Raw genomic sequence first — 25,404 nt, forward strand, 5'->3', positions numbered from 1 at the left:
AGGAAGGAGCCCACAAGCTGCCTTGAGACTGTTAGAAATGCATTACTTTGGAAACCTTAGTAAAATGTGTATCCCAATTCACACAGAAATGAAATTTGTCTAAAAATAAAATCCCTGGAAAATTTAGAATATGTCATGGGAGCAACATAAAAGAAACCAAAAATCAGAAGGAAAGTCCATAAGGTCGTACACAGGTGTAAACAAACATTCCCCAACGCAACATTTTGCTGGGAGAAATAAGATATCAGTTAGGTACCAGAATTACGTGGTGTCACAGACAAGTCCTGAAGGAACTCAAATGAAATTACAGAATGCTTACTGTCCCCAAGTGGGATGGGGAGGAATAAGAAAAAAAGGTGAAACTCTTGGATTGAGATAAGGACAATTTATTAAGACAGAAAAGGAAGAGAAAATCATAATAAATACGTGTATATTTACTAAACAAGTGAGAAGAGGAAAAGAAAAACACAAAAAAACGAGCCAACTTTCCTTTGTCAAAAGAGTGATGCACAGAGCAATTGCTCACCACCTTCTGACCAATGCCCAGCCAGACTCTGAGCAGCTGCAACCCCCCAGCTAACACCCCCCCAGTTTTATTGATCACCGTGATGTTATACGATGTGAAATATCCCTTTGGCCAGTTTAGGTCAACTGTTCCCATTTTGTGCTCTCCCAACTCTTTGTGCTGCCCCAGCACATCCCTGCAGGACAGTGAGAGAACTTGAAATGTCTATGGCACAACGTAAGCATTGCTCTGCAGCAACAAAAACATTGGTGTTATATCACCATTATTCACATCCTAAATCCTAAACACCAAATCATATCAGCTACTATGAGCTCACACCTGAGTCCCCTTGGCTACCAGATCCTTGCCAAAAGCATGCAACAAAAAGAAAGAAAAACTTGCTTTGACTTTTTAATTTAATTTGATTTTATTTCTTGTTGTAATTATCTATCACATTACAGCCATCTTGATTTCATTTTCCAACAAGTGAGAGGCATTTCTTTATCATTTCCCTATCTGCACAGAATGGCTCCTCCTACTTCAGCCTGTGACTTGAGCCATTTTCTTTCTTCCTGGATTTTTTTTTTTAACAACTGGTCTAGAGGCTGCTGATAGGTAAGAGCACGAGACTTTTTAATGCTAGAAAAGACACATAATGAATACAGCAAATTAATATAACCTAGATACTATTTTGGCTAGATATATTCTATTTACTACTTCACAAGAGAGGTGCTGGGATTGCAATAAGGAATACTGTAGAGGACATCTTAGCAATATTAAAGAGAGAGTACTTCGAGAACTAAGCATAGAACATTTATATAAGTTAATCAAATAGCGTTTTGAGGTTTATACTGCAGTTTTAATAATTTCATTGAACTACTTCTTTGGAAATACATTTAAACTTTGCAAAGACTTTGTAAATGTAAACTTGTAATCAGAAAGTGGATCAATGAGCTTGTCTTCATATAGTTAATCATTTTAACATGCAGCTGTGTACAATTTTGGTGCTAGGTGAAATAACGTGAAGGAATTAATTGGGAATGCATTATTCTAACATGCTTTTTGGTTGATTAGTATCCTAAGTGGTGGTGTGGATATTTGCATTGTCTCCTTTTTCTCCTCTGTGCATTTAAGTTGAAGTCTGTACTCTTATGTGTAATGGTGTATACCCCAGGTGCTTCCTTACAACACTCAGCTTTATTGCCCTAACTTACTTTTACTACCCTGCAGCACTTCACTGATACTTTTCATTGAAAGAGGACAAGAGTACAAATTAATTGCAGTAAAGATAGATTGCAGGTGCAAGATAACATAACCATAGATACAGGAAATGGGGCATGCTGGGAGACGGGGTGCTGGGCTTAGTGAGAGTGTGAGAGGAGCTGTTAGAAAGGAGCGGCTGCTGGTAGTTAAGTCACCACTGGCACCTTGCTCTGAGAATTGTGCACCAGAATGTGACTCACCACTGCAGAATCAAGGTAGGTGAGGAAGCATGAAGCACAGCTCAGTTTTGTAAATGAATCCAACACAAGCAGGTGATGCATTGCAGCCCATGCATAGCATGAGAGCCCATCAGTGTAACAACAGGGCTGGCAGTGAGCTTCAGACTGGGTTCAAGGTCTGCCCAGGGCACAAGCTACCTGCAGTACAGGTCCAAGGTCTGTCAAGAAGGGAGAGCTAGGAACTGGGCTGCAGTCCATGGCACAAACTTGAATTTCCAAGAGCAGTGGGCAGAAGGCATGGCTGGAGGTGAGGGTGCTCAGGGTCGTTAAGGCTTCTTATTGCACTTAAGGCACTGACAATGGCAAAACTGAGAGCACCATGTGACCAACCCAATTCTTAGTGCCAAAAAGAACCCCTGTGATAACAGCATGCAGCCAGATGGAGGGTATTGAGAGTCTGTCTGTGCAGCCCATCTTGTTCATGGATTCCATCAGGGACAAAAAAGGGAGTCTGTAGCTTATGCCACCCTAAAATCAGCAGCAGCTACAATGAGGGAAAAACTCCATCTGTTCTAAGGGCTGTAGATTTTGTTTGTGCTGTTTAGAAGCAAAACAGTATTTCCTGCTTGAAACTGCGAAACTTTGGCTTCAGGCGATGTAGTTGCTCTGTAGAGCAGTTCTGTGGTTGTGAAGGTCATCCTTGACAAAGCAAAAACCACTTTCAGGTGGCCTAAATGCTTTGGCATTCCTAGGCCAAGAAGGGAAAGACAACAATTTTTCATCAAAATTTGAATCTCCTTTAATCCTTGGTGAGGCCCATGGTATGGTCTGAGCTTTGGTAAGAACAATGTAAGGGAGTAGTAATTCACCTGGTTAGAAATAGGTCCACAGAGAACTCAAATAAGTAGCAAGATGGTTCCATCCTGCGTATGTTTCTTTGTTGTCTACTGCTTCTTTATTGTCTGTTGGAAAACGGTGGAACTGAGGAGGGGGAGAAGGCCCAGATGAGTGTTAAGGAATTTTCTTTATTCATCCTCTGTTCAAACCACACATTTTGCACTTTGGATGAATATCAGCAGAAGGAGTATGGAATATTTCCCACTCTATATGCTAAAGAGCAATGAAAACCTCAATGCCTTGCTAAAGGAAGTTCTTCTTTTTTTAGGAAGATCCATTTTCTTATATTCTGTTCCTCTCAGCAATTCTTATTTTTTCTCATATCAGGTGAGCCGTTTCCAGGAGTATTATAAACAATTTGCCCGACATGACATTTTTGGAAGTTTTTTCGAGGGTGTGCCCAAGAAAGATCAGAGTAGTCCTGTTCTTGAGTCTTCCAACACTTTCGTTTATTGCAACATGGTTTTCAGGTAAGATAAAAGTTATTATATCCAGTGATTCAATTTAGCTACAAATTAGCAAACTATTCATTCAGTAGAATATGAATAAGTACGATAAATTCTATCTAAGATCAATAGCATGCAGTGGAGAAAGCAGAATCCATGGAGTAGGTTGGAACTGAGTTCTAGTTCCAATTTCTCTCAACCACACCTTTCCTCTAAGTGATTAAATGAAAAAGAAAAAAAAAACAGTAATAGAAGAAGAGAAAAACACTTTCTATTTTCCTGTATTAGCATATAAAAGTGAGTGTCACCAAGCTAAATATCCCTTTTGTGGACTATCTTAGTTGCTGATCACCAGAGGATTGTTGTCCAGGGTGAAAAGCCCCTTAGGGAGAGAAAATTACTGAAATCTAAATTTGGTGTAGGGGCCACTAAGATGATCAGAAGGCTGGAGCGTGGCTCCTATGAGGAAAGGTGGAGGGAACTGGGATTGTTTAGCTTGGAGGAAATGAGGTCTCCCTGGAGCCTTCTCATGGCCTTCCAGTACTTGAAAGGAGCATATAAACAGGAGGGGCAATGGCTGTTTACAAGGGTGGATAGTGATAGGAGAAGGGGGAATGGTCTTAAACTGAGACAGGGGAGGTTTTGGTTGGATATTAGGAGGAAGTTTTTCACACAGAGGTTGTTGACGCACTGGAACAGGTTGCCCAAGGAGGCTGTGGATGCCCCATCCCTGGAGGCATTCAAGGCCAGGCTGGATGTGGCTCTGGGCAGGCTGGTCTGGTGGTTGGTGACCCTGCACGTAGCAGGGGGGTTGAAACTCGATGATCATTGTGGTCCTTTTCAACCCAGGCCATTCTATGATTCTATTATATACTTCCCGAAGGAGATTGTCTTCATCTCTGTTTGTGTCACCTTTACGGTATTTGTTTTAAACCCATGCCTGGTTCTTTCTGGTCAGGAATTGACCTGAAAGTTTAAACCATTGATTTGAACCACGTTAAAACTTGCCGTGATGAAGTTTCTGAGGTAGGTCTCCAAATGGCTTTCAAGGGATAAGGAAAGATCAAGAAAATGACTGTTACTGCTCCAGCCCCACTTTGCTCACCAACCCACACTGCTGATGTATCCACCAGGAAAAGGCCAAGAGCAACCTCCTATGCCAAACCAAAGTTCTGCTCATTACTTTGACACAACTTAGTGTACAGTTCAGCATCACGTATCCTAAGATATCACACCTGCACTTCAGATCATATTCCCATTTTCTGATGGAATAAATGTACTGTAGATCCTGTCTGACACATTCAAGACCAGGGCTGGGACAACGCTGACCATCTCAAATGGTGGCAGACACTCCAGCCCTGCTCTGGGTTCTCAGGGAGTACAAGTAGGTGTGTTGTCTTATCACACACGTGAAAAAGGCATCGTCAGTCTCTCACAGGTCCCATAGCCAAGATGAGTGAAGAACAAGAACCTGCACAGATTGCTTTCAGGGTGTGAAGATTGTTGCACAGATCTTTGTGCCTTGTGGTGGTAACTTGCTCGGTGAGCTTTCAGTTATAATCCTCCCACTTATGTACATATTGTCTGCCTGAAAAAATCCTGTCCCAAATGGCCCTGTTCTCCAAGAGTATCTAACATGACTGATGTGTAAAACCTGGAAAGGTGGAAATGAGTGCATGTGGCTTAAGGAGCTGGTAACGTTGACTCAAGACTCTCCTCATCATTGAAGGAGACTGAAGAATTCTAGCCTAGAGGGCAGATTTTTGTTTTGGATTGACCTAACGCTGAGACTTTCTGTCTCATTGTTCCATCAGTAGAAAAGTTATATTTGCAGAGAAAAACAGTGCTCCCACTTTTTTCTTGCAGGTGAAGTTCCTATCACCATCACCATTGATCCTTCAGTTGTCCTTGTTGGTGAGCAAGTAACTTTGTCTTGCCAGCTGACGTCCAGAATCCCCTCCAACACAAGTGTGCTTTGGTACAAAGAGGAAAAGGGAAGAGATGCTCCACTCTGCTCTTCCTCCAGCCTGGATGGGGAGGTGGAGCAGTGCCAGCATGAAGAACGGTGCAGGATTAAAGGGCTCTGGGAGAGAAGAAGATTTCTCCTGATTATCCAAAAAGTGCAAATAGCTGATAGGGGGGTGTACATTTGTGTTGTGAGTGGCAATGCTGTCTCCCAGGAGGCTGTCACTCACCTTGATGTTATAGGTAAGCAGGGAGATTGCTATGACTGTGCTTAGTTCAGTTCCCATCCGGACTCTTTTGCTCTGCCTATTCCTTGCTCAGCAGTTGAGATCTTCCCCATAGCGAATTAAGGCAAGACTTATGCTGGAAAATCTTGCTTCAGTTCTGACTGTCTAAGAACTGGGTACAGAAGGGGCAAAGTGTGGCTTGTCATGTGGGAAAACATTCTCCTTTTCCTTCCTCCCTTCCTCCCTTCCTTCCTTTTTATTCATTTATTTAGTTTTATTTTATTTATGAACCTGCCATATGTTATTTCATTACTGGACAAGACAGAGAACAATTCCTTATTATTCTTTCTCTCCCCACTGTTCCTTTTTAATTGGTTTGTATTCCATCCCCTCTCAGTAATATGGAGACTCTCATCTGTTTTCTCAAATTTCCATATAGTCTTCCTGACTTTTCACCATTCCATTTCACTGCGGTTCACTATGTGTGGTGTGACACTATGGTGCATTTCCTTGTAAGATTCAAAGTAAACTACCCTTTTGTCTGCCCACGTATGGTAGTTTCTATGTGCCATGAATATTTAGAGCAGTTTATTGACAAATTCAGATTTGTTTGTTTGTTTGTTTTCTGTTTATTTTTGCTTTTATATAACTTACTTAGGAGTTATACAAAGTGTTTTTTCTGTCCCTCATTGCAATAATTCCATTACAGCGATAGGGAACCAGCCAGCTTTGGTAAAGGATCAGCAAGAGGAGAGCTTGTGTCACTACACATGTAACTCAGAAGGATGGTACCCAAGGCCTCAAGTCACTTGGACAACCTATGGAGGAGGCAAAAAAAATGTGGAGATCAAGACCAATGTCACCTGGAGTGAGACAGACCTTTTTGTAGTACAAAGCATCATGACAGTTCCTTGTGATGATGTAGATGTGAAATGTGTCATTATGCTCATCAAAGAAAAGATAAACCAAACTGGTGGGTTCATAGAATCATAGAACGACTTGGGTTGAAAGGGACCTTAAAGACTTTGTTTCTTACAGCTCTGCTATGGGCACCCACAAATTAAGGGTTTCAGAGATTTTACTTGTTTTTAATAGTGTGAATGTGTGTAGCTTTGTGAGTGCAAGGTTCCTGCACTCAGGAAACTGGAAAAGATAGTGTAATTCCAAAGGAGTCTTTTTTTTACTGTAAATGCCACCTCAGTCATGGAGAGCAATGACAAATACTGTTTTCCTAGTGTCTAGTCACTAATTTCTGTCATCTGTGCTGAATTTATTGGAAAGCTTTTTGTGAAAATCCATCTTGGTTTAGGCAGGAAGTTACACATTTTTAAGTGAAAAAAAATGAAAAGTCTTCCTGCTGCTTCTGAAACTTTTAAAATTAAATGCTCAAAAGCCAGATGATTTTGATGGCAGATGAAACAGCAACAAAACTGTGGGTGCTCTTTGAATTCTCTTTCATGGTGTGTTTGTTATTTCTGTGTTGTGCCCAATGCAAGGGTGATCACCTGCCTCTGTTACAGGATCCTTGAATGAAATGATTCTGCAAAAGCCAAGCACTGTACATACTTGTATGTACAAGAGCCAAATAAAAGGTACCTGTGCAAATCCCAAGGCTGTTTTGGATATTCCCCAAGGAGAACATTTATCTTCACTGACCAAGACAAGCATTCTAGAGGAGAAGTACAATATTTTTGCAATAGAAAACTCTGTTGAGATATGTGGACAGCCACCACCTTCTGGTTTGACAACTGATAGGGAATCCTATCTACATATTGTTCAGCAGTCAGGTATGCAGCAATTAAGATTTATTTCTCGCACTTAAACCTTTTTGTTGGAGAAAGGTGTTGTCTTTTCACATCATCCTACCATAATAACAAGGATGGGCCTAATGCTGTGAATTTTTTTAGCCCGTTTCCAACAACACTTAACAGCTGACTCAATTCAGACAACTATTGCTCAATAATTTGAGAAAATCAGTCGCTCTATAGCTATGGCATCGCACTACCCAACTTCTGTCTGAAAAAGATAGAGCACCTGGGGTTGCCAGGAGGGCCAGGAAGACAGTGGGCTGTTTCCCATCCTGTTTCCCACCATGAGTATCTATATTACAATGCTGACAGATATCAGATTTTTTTGTATTAAGCTTTTAAAGTGTTATTCTGACTGAAAGATGATACTGAGCAGCAAGACTAGGGCTGAGCTCCCTTAGAATCATAGAATCATGAAATCATTAGGATTGGAAAAGACCACTCGGGTCATCTTCTGTAAATTCTATTCAGTCATAGTTTTGAAATTCAACTTAAGATAAAGCAATTTTATGGTATCACTTACAGCAATATTACTTCATTCAGAAATAGTCTGCTAAATAGGCAGGCTCTTGAATAATAGTGGAAACATAATTCCAAAATCAATATTAATTTAAAAATTCCCAGAAGTTTCCTTCCTAGTTCACCTCCAAGGTGTTCAAGTAGTGATGCAATACAAAAGCTTCGGTACTATGTCTAAGCTTTCTTTAAAATAATTTGTGGTCCTCATGACTCCCAGATGAGTAATTATTTTAAAAAATGTTCTTCTGTTAACCACGTCCAAGAGGTAGAGATTATATGACTTCCACTGCTGCTCTACACCTGTATTATATTGCAAGAAATTATTTGTCATTTTTTTTTAAATTGCTTTTTCTCCCTTTTTTAGAAAACCACAACTGGCTCTGGATTCTTTATCTCTTTTGCCTCATTTTTGTATTAGGTAAGCTATTCCTCCATGCCAGAGCCCCCAGTTTACAATTCTTAGCAGTGAGCTTCCTTTCTCACTCAGAATTTCCAACCTTTTCTTGTCCTCCCATGTGCCATAGACATCCTATGTTGCAGGTAGCTCATTCTTTCCAAGAAACTCACAGCTCTGGATTCCTTCAGGAGAATCTTTTTGTTAATGAATTCACTCAAGAGTGGCTTCAGCCTTCCAAACGTACCCCAAAGCTTTCCATCTTCCAAAGTCAACATCTTCCCGCGTATTTGCAGAACAATATTCTCCTTTGCCTTTCCAGACCTTTGTGTTTCTAGCACCCAGACATTCTGAAGAAGTTGGTTTTCTCAAATGAAAGTACCTTTTTCATTGTCTCATCTTTCCTTTTCATATCACTATGATTTATTTACTCTTTTCTGGCTTAGTAATGAAGTACAGAAACATTCTTTGTTAACTGGGCATCTGTCTATTAAGATGTTACGAACTTGGTCTCTTTCCACACTCTTATTTTTCCTTCCCAATGTATAGAATTCACCAAAATCATTTTTCATCTGCAAATATTTTAATTGAAATTGAAATGTAATATTAAGCTTGCCAAACTATAACCTGGAGAAAAAAGAAAAATTGTCTCCTGTGTGCAGCGAAAGAGAGAATATTGTTTCTGCATATTGACAATGCCAATGACTCTGAAGAACACTAAGAATAAGAAAGCCTCTGGGCATTTTGTATGAAGCAAGATCTGCATCATTTTGTATAAATGTGAGAAAAATGAATGCAAATCTGACTTCTTTTGGGCCATAGCATTCCATGCTTTTAGGTTCTGTCATGATGGTAGCAGTGTAGTTCCATTTTTAGCATTTGTACTACAGATTTTCAAAATCATCCTCTGGCATCCATTCATTGACACAGGTGAGTTTTCTTTTGCTTTTCTTTTTTTTTTTTGTCTTTTAATTACAGATGTGTATTTCACATTTAGGTGTGAGAGAACTTTATGGCACATAGTTGGGATATATATCTCGGTTTCTGGCAAATAGCAGGATTGATGGATTGATACATATCAAAGTTTTAAGGAGTATGCTTTTAAGATGGACCTTTCTGAGAAAAGCTTTTGCTACTTCCCTTCTAAGCACTGTCCCCAAAGATCTCACTGGGGAAGGGAGTTCCAAAGTATTATAAGGAAGGCAGGTTTACAGCTGCACACAGGCTTTCCCTTCTTCTGAAAAATGTCCAGTCCTTGGTTAGGAAAGGACCTTATGAGTGTCAAATATCATAAACTGAAGAAAGAAGAGCGCAGTAGAGTGAGTGGATTGGTTTATGACGAGTATATAGGACGTATGTTTATTTGGTGGACCAAAGTGAGAGCTCAGAATGGTTGTCCTCATCTGTGAGGCAAGGCTGTTCTCCTGCCACAGTATGCATTTGTTGGGGTCTGTAGGAATTTGTGGCAGGAGACCACAGTTCACAAACTGATCAGAATCCACACTAATAAATGCATATCTAAGTGGTGAGATGGAACAACTACGGAGAAAACTCCAGGGAAGTTGAATGCTATTCCCTGAAAAGTAAGGAACCACTGAGGTGCTATTTATCATGTATTTTCATTTTAGCACACAGTGAGAGAAAAATCAGTGCGTGTGTTGATGGTATAATAATGAAGAATGGCCATGGAGTGAGTTCCACAGTAGAATGAGGAATGTGCAAGGGTTTGGTCTCTTGGTGGCCTCAGTGCTCTTCTGTGCCCTACTGTGCATTTGGTATAGATGGGAGGATGTTCTTATGATATTAGGACTCAAATATTGACTGGACTTCTTTCTCAATGACATTTCTGCTGTGTCAAGATTTTAAGCATTGGACATTGAGAGCAAGCAGGCCAAGGTACAGGATATGCCATGACAGAGCAAACAGGGGACTGTGAGGTATAAGTCTTGATCTGAAATGGAAAGAAGGGGCAAATGAAATGTGATGTAGGTGTTACCGCAAAGCCACTGTGCATGGGAAAGCCCTGACTAAGTGAGGGGTTTGTGGACGATGAGTGCGCCATGCTGAAGACATCACATCCCTTTCCGTGGACTTATGGAGGATGGGTTGCTAAGAAAGGTGTCCTGAATACTCTCACCAATATCCATGTCTCTTTTTCAGAGGAGCTCCAGGCACGAGGAAGATCAAGGGTGGATGCAGAGATAGGTGAGTGCATGCAGGGCTATGCCCAGTGCTTCTTTGCATGCGTGTTTTCCAGCATGATGAAGGTGGTGTTGTAGTGTGCGTGTGCCTTGTTGAAGGCATCCTGCACTTTTTCCCAAATCTTTCTGGAGGATGATCTGTTAATCCTTTTTGTAAAATCTGTTCTCCTTTTTCCCCCATTTCTTCTTGCAGGGACCCTGAAGAAGGAGATTGGTGAGTGGAGCTGTCTGACTGCTGGCCAGCCACGCCACAGCTAGGCAGGCTGTTGGGATGTGTAGTTCTGTTGGAGGCTGTAATGAGTGGGGTGGAGACTTTGGAGCAGATGAGAGTGTAACAAGGGCTGCTCAGGGAAGACAGAGATGAGGTGGCTGGATGCAGTGCCTGGGCCTTGATTATTCCTGTGTGCTGCTGGGGAAGTGGTGGGTGGGTCAGGAGGCGGTGATCCAACGCAGAACCAGAGGGCTGTGACGGTGTTTATGAATGGCCTTGATATGCGTTTGTGCCAGAGGCCCTTGTTAATCATGGCTGGGGTGGGCAGCTCCAGTGGGCAGCACCAGCGACCAGTGGGTCTGAGCCTGACTTGGTTTCTTCTTTTCTGGTGGCTATGTAGTCTGCGTAGAGGAGCTCTGTGCAAAGAATGGTGCTCCGTCCATAGAAGGAGGTGCTAGCCCTCAGTTATTTGCTACTGCGGGCCTCCCATACCTTTCCCCAAGCCTATGTGGGCTCTGGCATGGTAAGCAGGGTGCTCCTCCCTTCCTCCTTGTCTTTTGAAGAGATTGTGGAGAAGGAGAATGGTGAGTGGGACTGTCCCTTGGCAAGGCACCCCTTCCACCAGTTTGCAGGTTTATTTGTCATGGTGTTGTGCTGGTGGTGGAGATGTGTGTGTTGGAGTGTTTGGAAAGGATGAGAGTGCAGGAGGGGATGTGGAGGGAAGACAGAGCTGGGGAGAGTGGAGATGGAGAGCCTGGGCCCTGAGCAGCCCTTTACGCTGCTGAGGAAGTGGAGTATTGTTGGTGGCAGCAATCCAAGCCAGGTGGTGGGGGACGTGGGTGGTGGTGTGTCAGGGTGTGAAGCAAAGTCCACCCAGAGAAACCTTTTGCTAGAGGCAGAGGTGGGAAGTCCCTGTGGGCTGTGGCCTTGGACCCGTGTTTCTTGGGCCTGACTTGTCTTCTTTTGTGGTGGCTGTGGTGACTGTGCAGAGGAGCTCCGTGCCAAGTATGGTGAGTTGCTGTGCTTGCCCACAAGCATTCCCGATGGGGGTAAGGCCTTGGGGATGGTGAGGAGGGCTATTCCAGCCATGACAGGTGTTCCAAGTCAGCCTTTTGAGTATGCCTGCATGTTATTGCCTCTTCCGTCTTTCTGAGTGCTGGTTCGGAGGAGATGTTGTGTCCCAGCACTCCTCGTCTCCCATGAAGAATGTGGGATTAGGGCCCTTGCAGGGCCATGTCACTGAGACAGGAAGAGCAGCGTGAAGGGCCATGGGGCTGGCCTGCACTGCAGCTGTGTGCTGCAGTGCTCAGAGCCCAAGGACCCCTTTTCCCCTCTGTGGACATTGCCACCTGCCTGGAACAGATCCTAATGTCTCTTCCTTCTCCCCACGCATCTTTCTCAGAGGAGGCTCCAGGCACGAGGAAGATCAAGGGTGGATGCAGAGATAGGTGAGTGCATGCACAGGCAGTGCCCCAGTGCTTCTTTGCATGCTTGTTTTCCAGCATGATGAAGGTGTTGGTGTAGTGTGCGTGTGCCTTGTTGAAGGCATCCTGCACTTTTTCCCAAATCTTTCTGGAGGATGATCTGTTAATCCTTTTTGTAAAATCTGTTCTCCTTTTTTCCCCCATTTCTTCTTGCAGGGACCCTGAAGAAGGAGATTGGTGAGTGGAGCTATCTGACTGCTGGCTAGCCACGCCACAGCTAGGCAGGCTGTTGGGATGTGCGGTTCTGTTGGAGGCTGTAATGAGTTTGGTGGAGACTTTGGAGCAGATGAGAGTGTAACAAGGGCTGCTCAGGGAAGACAGAGATGAGGTGGCTGGATGCAGTGCCTGGGCCTTGATTATTCCTGTGTGCTGCTGGGGAAGTGGTGGGTGGGTCAGGAGGCGGTGATCCCACTAAGAATCAGAGGGCTGTGACGGTGTTTATGAATGGCCTTGATATGCGTTTGTGCCAGAGGCCCTTGTTAATCATGGCTGGGGTGGGCAGCTCCAGTGGGCAGCACCAGTGGGAGGCTATTGTTGGTGGCAGCAATCCAAGCCAGGTGGTGGGGGACGTGGGTGGTGGTGTGTCAGGGTGTGAAGCAAAGTCCACCCAGAGAAACCTTTTGCTAGAGGCAGAGGTGGGAAGTCCCCGTGGGCTGTGGCCTGGGACCCGTGTTTCTTGGGCCTGACTTGTTGTCTTCTTTTGTGGTGGCTGTGGTGACTGTGCAGAGGAGCTCCGTGCCAAGTATGGTGAGTTGCTGTGCTTGCCCACAAGCATTCCCGATGGGGGTAAGGCCTTGGGGATGGTGAGGAGGGCTATTCCAGCCATGCCAAGTGTCCCCAGACTGGTGCATGTGTGAGCCTGCCACTACCCCAGACTCAGCATTCCAGTTGGCGTTCTTCAGCTTTGGCTTTGCCAAAGCTGTGTCCTTAGTCCACTGCTACCATGCTTTTGGCCTGGTTTTTTTTTGATTGTCTGGCTCTGAAGTCTAACTATGGAGCTTCTAATCATTGTCTTTGCCTTTCAGCACCATGTGAGAAGCAGATTGGTAAGTGAATGTCAATGGTGTAATAACCTCAAGCGCTCGCACTTTGCCTCTGATTGTTGAGGAAGGTCTCGGCTAAAGCCATGCTTCACCTCAGCCGTTGTCACCAACTTTTCACAAATTTCAGAGTTGGTGGAATGTTCTGTTAACTTTTGGGACCTTTTTCTGATGTGGGAGGCAGTTTGAAGGTTGGGTGGCTGTGCTGCTGAGTGAAGTTTGAATTAATTACCCGGTGATAACCTGTATCCCAAAAGAAAGGAAATGCCATCCACGGGGAAGGGGGTGTTCTTTTCCGCTTGCTCAATGGCTCTGAGCTCTTCTAAATTGGAGGGTAGGCTCATCAGTGCAGCTGTGGAGATTCTGCTAATGATTTGCTTCCCTTTCAGCGCAATGTCAGAAGCAGCTTGGTAAGTGTATCTTTATGGTATTGTGGCATTGTGTGACGATGGGGTGAAGACCATGGGGGAAAGATGAATTCTCTTGGGATTTGCTACTTTGGTCTCCTGGGCTGTTCCCTCACACAGCTATGAATGAGCAGAAGTACTGGGATGTTCTTTTAGCCTTTGGATTAGTGATGCTGAGGAGTTGCCAGTGTTAGATTTCCACAGCCGTGTTGCAGTGTCAATCCTTTACTCAGTAGCTTGTGAAAACAGGTGGCCACGTGGGAATGGAATGCCACCCCAGTCATGCAGACCGAGGCCTGCTTGAGCTGCTGGTGTGATGTAGAAAAGCAGGTACAGGGACCTTTTTGTGAGGGTGAGTTATTCCACGTTTGGTAGTGTATAGACCATGTCTGTGAGACATGGGAAGCAGCATGGAGGGCCGTTGGACTGTCCCAGCACTGCAGCTGGGTGCTGCTGTGCCCAGAGATCATGGGGACCTTTTTACCACGTGTTGGCATTGTCTCCTTCCTGGGACAGATCCTGAAGTCTCATCCTTCTGCCCACACATCTTTTTCAGAGGAGATCCAGGCACAAGGAAGAGCAGGGGAGGATGCAAAGAAAGGTGAGTATATGCATCATAACGTCCCAGTGCTTCTGTGCATGAAGAATCTCGAGCACAAGTATTGTGTTGGTGTAGTGTGAGGGTGTGTTGTTGAAGGCCTCCCATACCATTCCCCAAGCCTCTGTGGGCTTTGTGGTCTCCGGCATGGTGAGCAAGCTGTTCCACCCCTTCCTCCTTTTCTTCTTAGAGAAGTTCTGGAGAAGGAGAACGGTGAGTGTGACTGTCCCTTGGCAAGGCATTCCTTCCACCGATGTTTGCAGGTTTATTTGTCATGGTGTTGTGCTGGTGGTGGAGATGTGTGTGTTGGAGTATTTGGAAAGGATGAGAGTGCAGGAGGGGATGTGGAGGGAAGACAGAGCTGGGGAGCATGGAGATGGAGAGCCTGGGCCCTGAGCAGCCCTTTACGCTGCTGAGGAAGTGGAGTATTGTTGGTGGCAGCAATCCAAGCCAGGTGGTGGGGGACGTGGGTGGTGGTGTGTCAGGGTGTGAAGCAAAGTCCACCCAGAGAAGCCTTTTGCTAGAGGCATGAGGTGGGAAGTCTCACTGTGGGCTGTGGCCTGGGACCCTGTGTTTCTTGGGCCTGACTTGTTGTCTTCTTTTGTGGTGGCTGTGGTGACTGTGCAGAGGAGCTCCGTGCCAAGTATGGTGAGTTGCTGTGCTTGCCCACAAGCATTCCCGATGGGGGATAAGGCCTTGGGGATGGTGAGGAGGGCTATTCCAGCCATGACATGGTGTTCCAAGTCAGCTCTTTGAGTATGCCTGCATGTTATTGCCTCTTCCGTCTTTCTGAGTGCTGGTCGGAGGAGATGTTGTGTCCCAGCACTCCTCGTCTCCCATGAAGAATGTGGGATTAGGGCCCTTGCAGGGCCATGTCACTGAGACAGGAAGAGCAGCGTGAAGGGCCATGGGGCTGGCCTGCACTGCAGCTGTGTGCTGCAGTGCTCAGAGCCCAAGGACCCATTTTCCCCTCTGTGGACATTGCCACCTGCCTGGAACAGATCCTGAATGTCTCTTCCTTCTCCCCACGCATCTTTCTCAGAGGAGGCTCCAGGCACGAGGAAGATCAAGGGTGGATGCAGAGATAGGTGAGTGCATGCACAGGCAGTGCCCCAGTGCTTCTTTGCATGCGTGTTTTCCAGCATGATGAAGGTGTTGGTGTAGTGTGCGTGTGCCTTGTTGAAGGCATCCTGCACTTTTTCCCAAATCTTTCTGGAGGATGATCTGTTAATCCTTTTTGTAAAATCTGTTCTCCTTTTTTCCCCCATTTCTTCTTGCAGGGACCCTGAAGAAGGAGATTGGTGAGTGGAGCTATCTGACTGCTGGCTAGCCACGCCACAGCTAGGCAGGCTGTTGGGATGTGCGGTTCTGTTGGAGGCTGTAATGAGTTTGGTGGAGACTTTGGAGCAGATGAGAGTGTAACAAGGGCTGCTCAGGGAAGACAGAGATGAGGTGGCTGGATGCAGTGCCTGGGCCTTGATTATTCCTGTGTGCTGCTGGGGAAGTGGTGGGTGGGTCAGGAGGCGGTGATCCCACTAAGAATCAGAGGGCTGTGACGGTGTTTATGAATGGCCTTGATATGCGTTTGTGCCAGAGGCCCTTGTTAATCATGGCTGGGGTGGGCAGCTCCAGTGGGCAGCACCAGTGGGAGGCTATTGTTGGTGGCAGCAATCCAAGCCAGGTGGTGGGGGACGTGGGTGGTGGTGTGTCAGGGTGTGAAGCAAAGTCCACCCAGAGAAACCTTTTGCTAGAGGCAGAGGTGGGAAGTCCCCGTGGGCTGTGGCCTGGGACCCGTGTTTCTTGGGCCTGACTTGTTGTCTTCTTTTGTGGTGGCTGTGGTGACTGTGCAGAGGAGCTCCGTGCCAAGTATGGTGAGTTGCTGTGCTTGCCCACAAGCATTCCCGATGGGGGTAAGGCCTTGGGGATGGTGAGGAGGGCTATTCCAGCCATGACAAGTGTCCCCAGACTGGTGCATGTGTGAGCCTGCCACTACCCCAGACTCAGCATTCCAGTTGGCGTTCTTCAGCTTTGGCTTTGCCAAAGCTGTGTCCTTAGTCCACTGCTACCATGCTTTTGGCCTGGTTTTTTTTTGATTGTCTGGCTCTGAAGTCTAACTATGGAGCTTCTAATCATTGTCTTTGCCTTTCAGCACCATGTGAGAAGCAGATTGGTAAGTGAATGTCAATGGTGTAATAACCTCAAGCGCTCGCACTTTGCCTCTGATTGTTGAGGAAGGTCTCGGCTAAAGCCATGCTTCACCTCAGCCGTTGTCACCAACTTTTCACAAATTTCAGAGTTGGTGGAATGTTCTGTTAACTTTTGGGACCTTTTTCTGATGTGGGAGGCAGTTTGAAGGTTGGGTGGCAGTGCTGCTGAGTGAAGTTTGAATTAATTACCCGGTGATAACCTGTATCCCAAAAGAAAGGAAATGCCATCCACGGGGAAGGGGGTGTTCTTTTCCGCTTGCTCAATGGCTCTGAGCTCTTCTAAATTGGAGGGTAGGCTCATCAGTGCAGCTGTGGAGATTCTGCTAATGATTTGCTTCCCTTTCAGCGCAATGTCAGAAGCAGCTTGGTAAGTGTATCTTTATGGTATTGTGGCATTGTGTGACGATGGGGTGAAGACCATGGGGGAAAGATGAATTCTCTTGGGATTTGCTACTTTGGTCTCCTGGGCTGTTCCCTCACACAGCTATGAATGAGCAGAAGTACTGGGATGTTCTTTTAGCCTTTGGATTAGTGATGCTGAGGAGTTGCCAGTGTTAGATTTCCACAGCCGTGTTGCAGTGTCAATCCTTTACTCAGTAGCTTGTGAAAACAGGTGGCCACGTGGGAATGGAATGCCACCCCAGTCATGCAGACCGAGGCCTGCTTGAGCTGCTGGTGTGATGTAGAAAAGCAGGTACAGGGACCTTTTTGTGAGGGTGAGTTATTCCACGTTTGGTAGTGTATAGACCATGTCTGTGAGACATGGGAAGCAGCATGGAGGGCCGTTGGACTGTCCCAGCACTGCAGCTGGGTGCTGCTGTGCCCAGAGATCATGGGGACCTTTTTACCACGTGTTGGCATTGTCTCCTTCCTGGGACAGATCCTGAAGTCTCATCCTTCTCCCCACACATCTTTTTCAGAGGAGATCCAGGCACAAGGAAGAGCAGGGGAGGATGCAGAGAAAGGTGAGTATATGCATCATAACGTCCCAGTGCTTCTGTGCATGAAGAATCTCGAGCACAAGTATTGTGTTGGTGTAGTGTGAGGGTGTGTTGTTGAAGGCCTCCCATACCATTCCCCAAGCCTCTGTGGGCTATGTGGTCTCCGGCATGGTGAGCAAGCTGTTCCACCCCTTTCTCCTTTTCTTCTTAGAGAAGTTCTGGAGAAGGAGAACGGTGAGTGTGACTGTCCCTTGGCAAGGCATTCCTTCCACCGATGTTTGCAGGTTTATTTGTCATGGTGTTGTGCTGGTGGTGGAGATGTGTGTGTTGGAGTGTTTGGAAAGGATGAGAGTGCAGGAGGGGATGTGGAGGGAAGACAGAGCTGGGGAGCATGGAGATGGAGAGCCTGGGCCCTGAGCAGCCCTTTACGCTGCTGAGGAAGTGGAGTATTGTTGGTGGCAGCAATCCAAGCCAGGTGGTGGGGGACGTGGGTGGTGGTGTGTCAGGGTGTGAAGCAAAGTCCACCCAGAGAAACCTTTTGCTAGAGGCAGAGGTGGGAAGTCCCTGTGGGCTGTGGCCTGGGACCCGTGTTTCTTGGGCCTGACTTGTTGTCTTCTTTTGTGGTGGCTGTGGTGACTGTGCAGAGGAGCTCCGTGCCAAGTATGGTGAGTTGCTGTGCTTGCCCACAAGCATTCCCGATGGGGGTAAGGCCTTGGGGATGGTGAGGAGGGCTATTCCAGCCATGACAGGTGTTCCAAGTCAGCCTTTTGAGTATGCCTGCATGTTATTGCCTCTTCCGTCTTTCTGAGTGCTGGTTCGGAGGAGATGTTGTGTCCCAGCACTCCTCGTCTCCCATGAAGAATGTGGGATTAGGGCCCTTGCAGGGCCATGTCACTGAGACAGGAAGAGCAGCGTGAAGGGCCATGGGGCTGGCCTGCACTGCAGCTGTGTGCTGCAGTGCTCAGAGCCCAAGGACCCCTTTTCCCCTCTGTGGACATTCGCAACCTGCCTGGAACAGATCCTAATGTCTCTTCCTTCTCCCCACGCATCTTTCTCAGAGGAGCTCCAGGCACGAGGAAGATCCAGGGTGGATGCAGAGATAGGTGAGTGCATGCACAGGCGATGCCCCAGTGCTTTTTTGCATGCATGTTTTCCAGCATGATGAAGGTGTTGGTGTAGTGTGCGTGTGCCTTGTTGAAGGCATCCTACACTTTTTCCCAATTCCTTCTGGAGGATGATCTGCTAATCCTTTTTTTAAAATCTGTTCTCCTTTTTTCCCCCATTTCTTCTTGCAGGGACCCTGAAGAAGGAGATTGGTGAGTGGAGCTATCTGACTGCTGGCTAGCCATGCCACTGTTGGGCAGGCCGTTGTGATGTGCGGTTCTGTTGGAGGCTGTAATGAGTTTGGTGGAGACTCTGGAGCAGATGAGAGTGTAACAAGGGCTGCTCAGGGAAGACAGAGATGAGGTGGCTGGATGCAGTGCCTGGGCCTTGATTATTCCTGTGTGCTGCTGGGGAAGTGGTGGGTGGGTCAGGAGGCGGTGATCCCACTAAGAATCAGAGGGCTGTGACGGTGTTTATGAATGGCCTTGATATGCATTCCTGCCAGAGGCCCTTGTTAATCATGGCTGGGGTGGGCAGCTCCAGTGGGCAGCACCAGTGGGAGGCTATTGTTGGTGGCAGCAATCCAAGCCAGGTGGTGGGGGACGTGGGTGGTGGTGTGTCAGGGTGTGAAGCAAAGTCCACCCAGAGAAACCTTTTGCTAGAGGCAGAGGTGGGAATTCCCCGTGGGCTGTGGCCTGGGACCCGTGTTTCTTGGGCCTGACTTGTTGTCTTCTTTTGTGGTGGCTGTGGTGACTGTGCAGAGGAGCTCCGTGCCAAGTCTGGTGAGTCGTTGTGCTTGCCCTCAGTCATTTGCTACTCAGGGCCTCCCATACCGTTCTGCAAGCCCGTGTGGTTTCTGGCGTGGTAAGCAAACTGTTCCCCCCTTCCTCCTTGTCTTCTTGCAGTGATTCTGGAGAAGGAGAACGGTGAGTTGGAGTCTCCCCTGGCAAGACATCCCTTCCACCGGTTTGCAGGTTTATTTGTCATGGTGTTGTGCTGGTGGTGGAGGTGTGTGTGTAGGAGTGTTTGGAAAGGATGAGAGTGCATGAGGGGCTGTGGAGGGAAGACAGAGCTGGGGAGCATGGTGTTGGAGAGCCTGGGCCCTGAGCCACTCTTTATGCTGTTGAGGAAGTGGAGGCTGGTGTTGGTGGCAGCAATGCAAGGCAGGTGTTGGGGGATGTGAGTGGTGGTGTGTCAGGGCATGAGCCATAATTCCTCCAGAGAAGCATTTTGCTACAGGCAAGGGTGGGAATTCCCTGTGGGCTGAGCGTGGGACCTGTGTTTCTTGGGCCTGACTTGTTGTCTTCTTTTGTGGTGGCTGTGGTGACTGTGCAGAGGAGCTTCGTGCCAAGTCTGGTGAGTCCTTGTGCTTGCCCACAAGTGTTCCCGATGGGGATAAGGCCTTGGGGATGGTGAGGAGGGCTATTCCAGCCATACTAAGTGTTCTCTGACAGTTGCATGTGCAAGCCTGCCGCTTCTCCATTCTCTGTGTTCCTGCTCCAATGCCTCTTTTCGTGTGTATTTTTCAGTATAATGAAGGTGTTGGTGTAGTGTGAGTGGGCCTTTATGAAACATCCCACACTTTTTTCCACCTCTATATGGAGGATGGGTTACTAAGCAAGGTTTCCTTCCTTTCCTCCTTTCTTTTTGCAGGGACCCTGAAGAATGAGATTGGTGAGTGAAGCTGTTCTACTGTTGTCCAACCATGTCACCAGTTGGCAGGTCATGATGTTGTGTTTGAGGAGGTGTTGTGTGGAGGAGTCTTTGGAGCACATGAGGGTGCAGAGGGGGCTGTGGTGGGAAGGCTGAGATGCGAAGTCTACAGATGGCTCAGCCATCTGTAGACTTCTTTGATAGACATTGTGGCAAGGACTGGTGCAATTATTCTGGCTCTAGTTTGAGGGGTATGTGGGCCAGCATGATGTGGCACGAGCCTAGGCACCTCCAGAATCGTATGCTGATGATCGATGGGTTGGGATATCCAAGCCTGAATGTCCTTGAGTGCCCATGGTGTGGAGTCTGTCTGAGGACGAACTGTGTGAAGGATTTGCTTCTTGTGCTTTCCAGCACCGTACTCTCCCACATTTTCTATTTGCAGAACTGCTGGCATGTGTTCTTAACAAGTATATCAGAGGAGCTCCAGGCACAAGGCAGTGCAAGGAGACCTAGAGATATTTTCTACAGGGGAAGATGCTTTGGAGATTTTGAGGATGGCTATTCCAGCAATGCCAGTTTCCTCCCAAACAGCTCTGTGAGCGGGCCTGCCACTATCCCAGGCTCAGCATTTACTTTTGGTATTGTCAAAGCTTTGCCCCTGGACCACTTGCATAATGTTTTTTTTATCTCCTTGTTTTGGAAGTGGTTCCTCAACGTAACTGTGGAGTTACTGTTTATGTTGTCTTTGCCTTTCAGCACTCTCTCAGAATCTGACTGTTAAGTGAATGTTAAGAGTATAATGTCCTTGAGTGCTCATGTTGCAATGCCAAGTGTGAAGGGAGGACTTCACCTGGGATGTGTTTCTCCTCACCTCCTTGGCTGTTGTCTCCCACAGCTTCTGATTTTCAAAACTGATCTCAGAATCACTGAATTGTATGGCTTGCAGAAGGACGTCTCTAGGTCACCTAGTCCTCCTTTTAAAGCAGGTTTCCTATTATAGGTTGCACAGAAAAACATCCTTGTGAGTTTTGAGTATCTCCAGAGAAGTAGACTCCCTGGGCTCTGTCACTGGCACAATAGCTTTCACCTCTTCCTTTTAGTTGTGTGGGATCTCCTGGAAGTTTTGTACTTGCTGGTTAAGTATAACGCACTTGTGTGTAATCAGCTGATGTTTTCCTGGTTTTGAATTTTCTTGTTGTTTGTCATGGAAGATAATCATTATAAAATGGCTTTCTTACCTGCAGAACAGGCAAGCAATAACACAAATGCTTGATCATCTGCCAGCAGCGTGGGCTGTTAGGTCACTGGAGACTTGATCTCCTGAAAACACCCTTTTCTTCCTTTTTTTTGTTCCCTGTAGAGTTATTGCGTGTACAAAGACATAAAGGTAAGAAAAATACCCTTCTGAATCCCACCTCTTAAAGCTTTAATATAGCTCTTGAGTAACCATTTGTCCTCAGGCCTCTTGTTCTGTAAGTAACAGCACAACAGCAAGAACTGACTTTGAATCCTTCAATTATCCATTTGCTGTCCTAGAAATGTCTCAATAATTTTTGTTCTTCTCGGATACAAAACAGAATTGCTTCTTCTAAAAACGTAGAGATTTGGTCTTTATAAGAAGGAGAATTTTGCTTCCGGGTGTTCAGCTAGAGCAATACTACTGCTAAGCGTATACAAAGCTACTGAATTTATCATGAAACCCTGGTGACTGGAATTATTCCTCATTCCCTTGCAAGAAGATTTTGTGATTCTGGTTTTGTTCAAAGAGGAGTTGTGTTCCAAAGCACGGCTCTTATCCTCTGGTCACTTCCTTACTGTTTGACTGATTCCTTAATCAAAAGCTTGTAATCTCCTTACATTTTTCCTTCATGTTGCATGCCATTGTTGCCTGCTGGTGTCTCTCAGTATGTCACAGATGAGACACAAAAGAGAAGGGAGGTGACTTGGGTTGCCAGAAGATGGAGATATCCTAGTGCAAAGAAATTTCCTAGGGCCTAACAGAGTGGAGATCAAGGCTAGGCGAGGGAATAAATTCATAGGATCAACCAATAGAAAGTCTCAAAGCAGTAGACCTCTTGTTATTTAGTACTTAAGAAATTACCTTTTTATTGCAGTTGATGTCACCCTTGATGCTGACACAGCTCATCCTAGACTGCAAGTATCTGAAGATGGGAAGAGTGTAACAGATACTGGTGTGATCAGAAAGGTGCCCGACAAGGACGAGAGATTTGATTCCCACACTTTTCTGTTGGCAAAGGAAGGTTACAGATCGGGGAGACACTACTGGGAAGTAGACGTTGGAAAGAAGCGAAACTGGAACTTGGGTGTTGCCCAGGAGACTGTGAGACGAAAAGAGACAGTTGCTCTGTCCCCTAAGAATGGTTTCTGGGTCATAGGGTTAGCAGATGGGCAAGAGTATTGGGCCCTCTCAGATCCTTGGACCCGTTTGATGGTGAGTGGGAGACCACAGAAGATTGGGATCTTCCTGGACATCTCATCCAAGAAGTTGTCATTCTTCAGTGTTCATCAGAAAAAATTGCTGTACACTTTTACCTCTGTTAATCATCACAGCCGGAATGTGAAGCTTTTTCCTTTCTTTTCAACAGGTTCAGCTGCAACCAGTTCTGACACTGAGCCTCTAAGAATTGCAGGGGGGTTTGATGATGATAAGTGAAGGGTTGAAGTGAAAATGCATGGTTAATTAATGACCAAAATCCAAAGTCTGAGGTCAGATGACATTGTATTCAGCCCCATGCTTTGTGCCACCGAGTAGAAACATATAAAATTCTTCCATCATTGCTTGCTAAGCCTTCCCTGAGCCATTTCTGCAGGAAAACCCTGACTTCAGGCCACTAGTCAATGGGTAGAGAGAGCTTCCAGGTGTTTCTATGAACCTACACAAGTGTTTTCTAAGCCCAGGAACTGATCACTATTGTTCTGTATGTGTATGTCTGTGTACAGATCAGGTGTAAAGAAGAGCATGATTTTTTTTTTCCTGTGAACTGATCATCACAGGAAACATTCATGATGCCTATGTACAAAAGTTGGCTACGGTGCTAGCATGGGAAAGCTTTCTGATGAGCTGAAACCACACTGCTGAAAATTACCTCTGACTTCTGTTACTAGATGATCACCAGTCATGGCAGATCTTTCTATGTCAGTTGCAAAAATAGAGTGCCTGCTGAAGGCAACTTGACTGACTTGCCATCAGTGTTTCTTTCTGCAGAAATTCCTTTCACTTGGAAATGATGTGAAATATGGGCCAGCCTTCCTCATTTTAGTATGTGGTCTAAAAATATTCAGGAGAATTTACAAGGTACTGATATCCTCTCATTTTTAGTGAGTACAGACAGAATTCACACATGAAGATGAAGATAGCTTCCATGTCAATGAGCTTGTTGTTGACCTCTCCCACCCTTCCTTCTATTTCTGGACTCATGCATTTAGTCTTTTTCTCTCCTCAGGAGAGAATGGATAAGTCATCAATAACACTTCCATTTTAGAATGCATGCACAAAGTCTTCTTCACACAGTTTTCAGAATAGCCTCTGCCAAAGCAAGGATATCTTCTCCCTTTGTGTCTATTGCTGTTAGAACACCTGATCCTAATGTGCTGGTGTTGCTTTTAAGAAGTTTGGGAGAATATAAACCCCTTTGTATGCCAGCTTGTCCACAGATATCAGAGAGGCTGAGGGCAGCTTGACTTAAACACTGAGTGATGCCAATTTTGACACTGAAGTTTTGTTATGTTCAATATCTCAAACTAGCACCCTTACAAATACACAAAGAGCCCAGTGCGCCTTCAATCTAGTTGCATTCTAGTGAACTAACAGAGCACTCATAAGAAATTTGGTTACCTTCAGTGAGAACTCTACCGCCTAGATTAATGCATAGTGCTATTTACTAAAGCAAACAGACTACAGATTCATTTGGATTGATGAGGATAAATACATCATCAGCAGAACATGTGAATAATGCAGGCAAATGCATTTAATTATGGGATAATCCTATAGAGATTTCTAAGCTTCGCCTGGAAGTGTTGGGTATAACTGAGTATATGAATCTTGTCTGAGAGGCATCCATATGGTGGGGAAGATGGGCTTGCTCTGTCTGACCCCAGAAGTCAGCAAAGTCCTCCCAGCTTGTCTGTTATCTTCTACAAAATTCATCGTATTTTAAGCCACTTAAAGAGTTTCCTTGCTTTCTCATGGATCTTCAGTGTCTCCACTCATACATACATTTATTGCAATTGGTATGACAGAAAATTAAAAACTGCAGGCTCAGGGTGACAACCATGCAGTTTACCATTTCCGTGGTACCATCAAGTTCCCATCCCTACAGTGTTATCATGGAGCCTGGCCATGGCGTTCACATTCCTCTCAACTCTCCATGCTGTGTCTCTCAGAGTCATTTAGTGTCATAGAGCACACCAATTTCTGTAGGAAATCAGCGGGAGACAAGTCTCATGCTTTCATGATCAACAAGTCTCAGCTTTATTGAAGCACACGCAGGCATTTATACGATAGTTAATGAGCTACTACATATGCCAAATTGGGTTCTCTTATTGGTTAGTTCTTTACGTGAGAAAGTAACCATCAACGCTAGATACCGTGACAGTCCCGTGATGAATGCCCGATTGTTTACCGCATACCACTCAATTTTCTTAATTGCAGCATGTTCTTATCACTTCCTTGCTCCTGAGGGCAGCACGACCTTGCCTGGTTTAATGAGCAGGGCCCTATCTCCTTACCAGCTGCATCCCATCATGGCCCCTCTCCCGGAGCCAGTGCTCCGGGTGCCAAAAGCTCTCCACACTTCCCCCGTTTTCTTTTTGTATGAGCCAGGTTGTATGAATCGCATCTTGAGCCACCTTTTGCTAGCATTACAGTAAACAAAGCATGATTATCAGCATACCAATCACTATCTATAAGAATACACTAGATTTATGTTACACACTTCTACAAAGCATTCCTTGTCAGTAAACTAACAGTAAAGACTACACAGCACACCAGTATTAACTACAGTTTCAATATCCCGATGAATAAAATACCACAGTCCCCACTCTGGATCAACCACTGTACCTGACCCCCACAATTAGTGCGCTTCTGAGTCTCATAACCGCCAATTGCTCCTGGCAGTTCCCAGTGTCCAAGAGACCTTTCTGATGAGATGTTTTCTGCAATCTGCTAAGGGAATACCAGTCGCAGCTCAGGAGTCACGGCACTGTATATGATGTCTTGCACACCATGCGGCTATCGCTCGCCGGAGTCGCTGTTGTTGTCATCGGGTTGAGATGGGTTCTTGACGTTCGGGGCTGGCTTAGTCCATTTACTGGGAACCCATAATGGGCCAG

The 25,404-nt window shown here is 45.8% G+C and overlaps 2 protein-coding genes across 14 annotated transcripts in view; one reads left to right on the forward strand and one right to left on the reverse strand.

Annotated features, from left to right (window-relative positions):
- LOC121107841 (butyrophilin subfamily 2 member A1-like) overlaps window positions 1-25,404 on the reverse strand; it is a 143,329-nt gene that overhangs the window by 99,510 nt on the left and 18,415 nt on the right. The window lies entirely within an intron of this gene.
- Window positions 1,031-23,248, forward strand: LOC107049375 (paramyosin-like). Of its 9 annotated transcripts, none has more exons than XM_040654101.2 (27): window positions 1,031-1,120; window positions 3,172-3,314; window positions 5,157-5,498; window positions 6,192-6,455; window positions 7,003-7,269; window positions 8,174-8,227; window positions 9,080-9,133; window positions 10,364-10,408; window positions 10,598-10,618; window positions 11,605-11,625; window positions 13,125-13,145; window positions 13,529-13,549; window positions 14,103-14,147; window positions 15,425-15,445; window positions 15,995-16,015; window positions 16,294-16,314; window positions 16,698-16,718; window positions 17,272-17,316; window positions 17,937-17,957; window positions 18,351-18,395; window positions 18,588-18,608; window positions 19,158-19,178; window positions 19,302-19,322; window positions 19,732-19,752; window positions 20,050-20,070; window positions 21,413-21,439; window positions 22,167-23,248. In XM_040654101.2, the coding sequence occupies exons 2-27, from the start codon at window positions 3,212-3,214 to the stop codon at window positions 22,724-22,726; spliced, it is 2,145 nt and encodes a 714-aa protein (XP_040510035.1). In that variant the 5' UTR covers window positions 1,031-1,120; window positions 3,172-3,211; the 3' UTR covers window positions 22,727-23,248. The 9 variants fall into 9 exon arrangements, with proteins under 9 accessions (XP_040510035.1, XP_046760771.1, XP_040510081.1 ...); XM_046904815.1 differs by lacking the exon at window positions 3,172-3,314 and adding an exon at window positions 21,297-21,301 and having other exon boundaries at window positions 1,031-1,983; window positions 22,167-22,859; XM_040654103.2 differs by lacking the exon at window positions 1,031-1,120 and adding an exon at window positions 1,838-1,983.

The sequence above is a fragment of the Gallus gallus genome, chromosome 31 (assembly GCF_016699485.2).
Source record: "Gallus gallus isolate bGalGal1 chromosome 31, bGalGal1.mat.broiler.GRCg7b, whole genome shotgun sequence".
NCBI classification, from domain to species: Eukaryota; Metazoa; Chordata; class Aves; order Galliformes; family Phasianidae; genus Gallus; species Gallus gallus.

Excerpts from the sequence above, each read along its gene's own strand:
- LOC107049375 (XM_040654101.2), top strand. The coding sequence starts at position 3,212 with ATGACATTTTTGGAAGTTTTTTCGAGGGTGTGCCCAAGAAAGATCAGA. Across the intron at positions 19,179-19,301 it reads GGAGCTCCGTGCCAAGTCTG|TGATTCTGGAGAAGGAGAAC; the intron begins GTGAGTCGTTGT and ends GTCTTCTTGCAG. Across the intron at positions 21,440-22,166 it reads GCGTGTACAAAGACATAAAG|TTGATGTCACCCTTGATGCT; the intron begins GTAAGAAAAATA and ends TTTTTATTGCAG.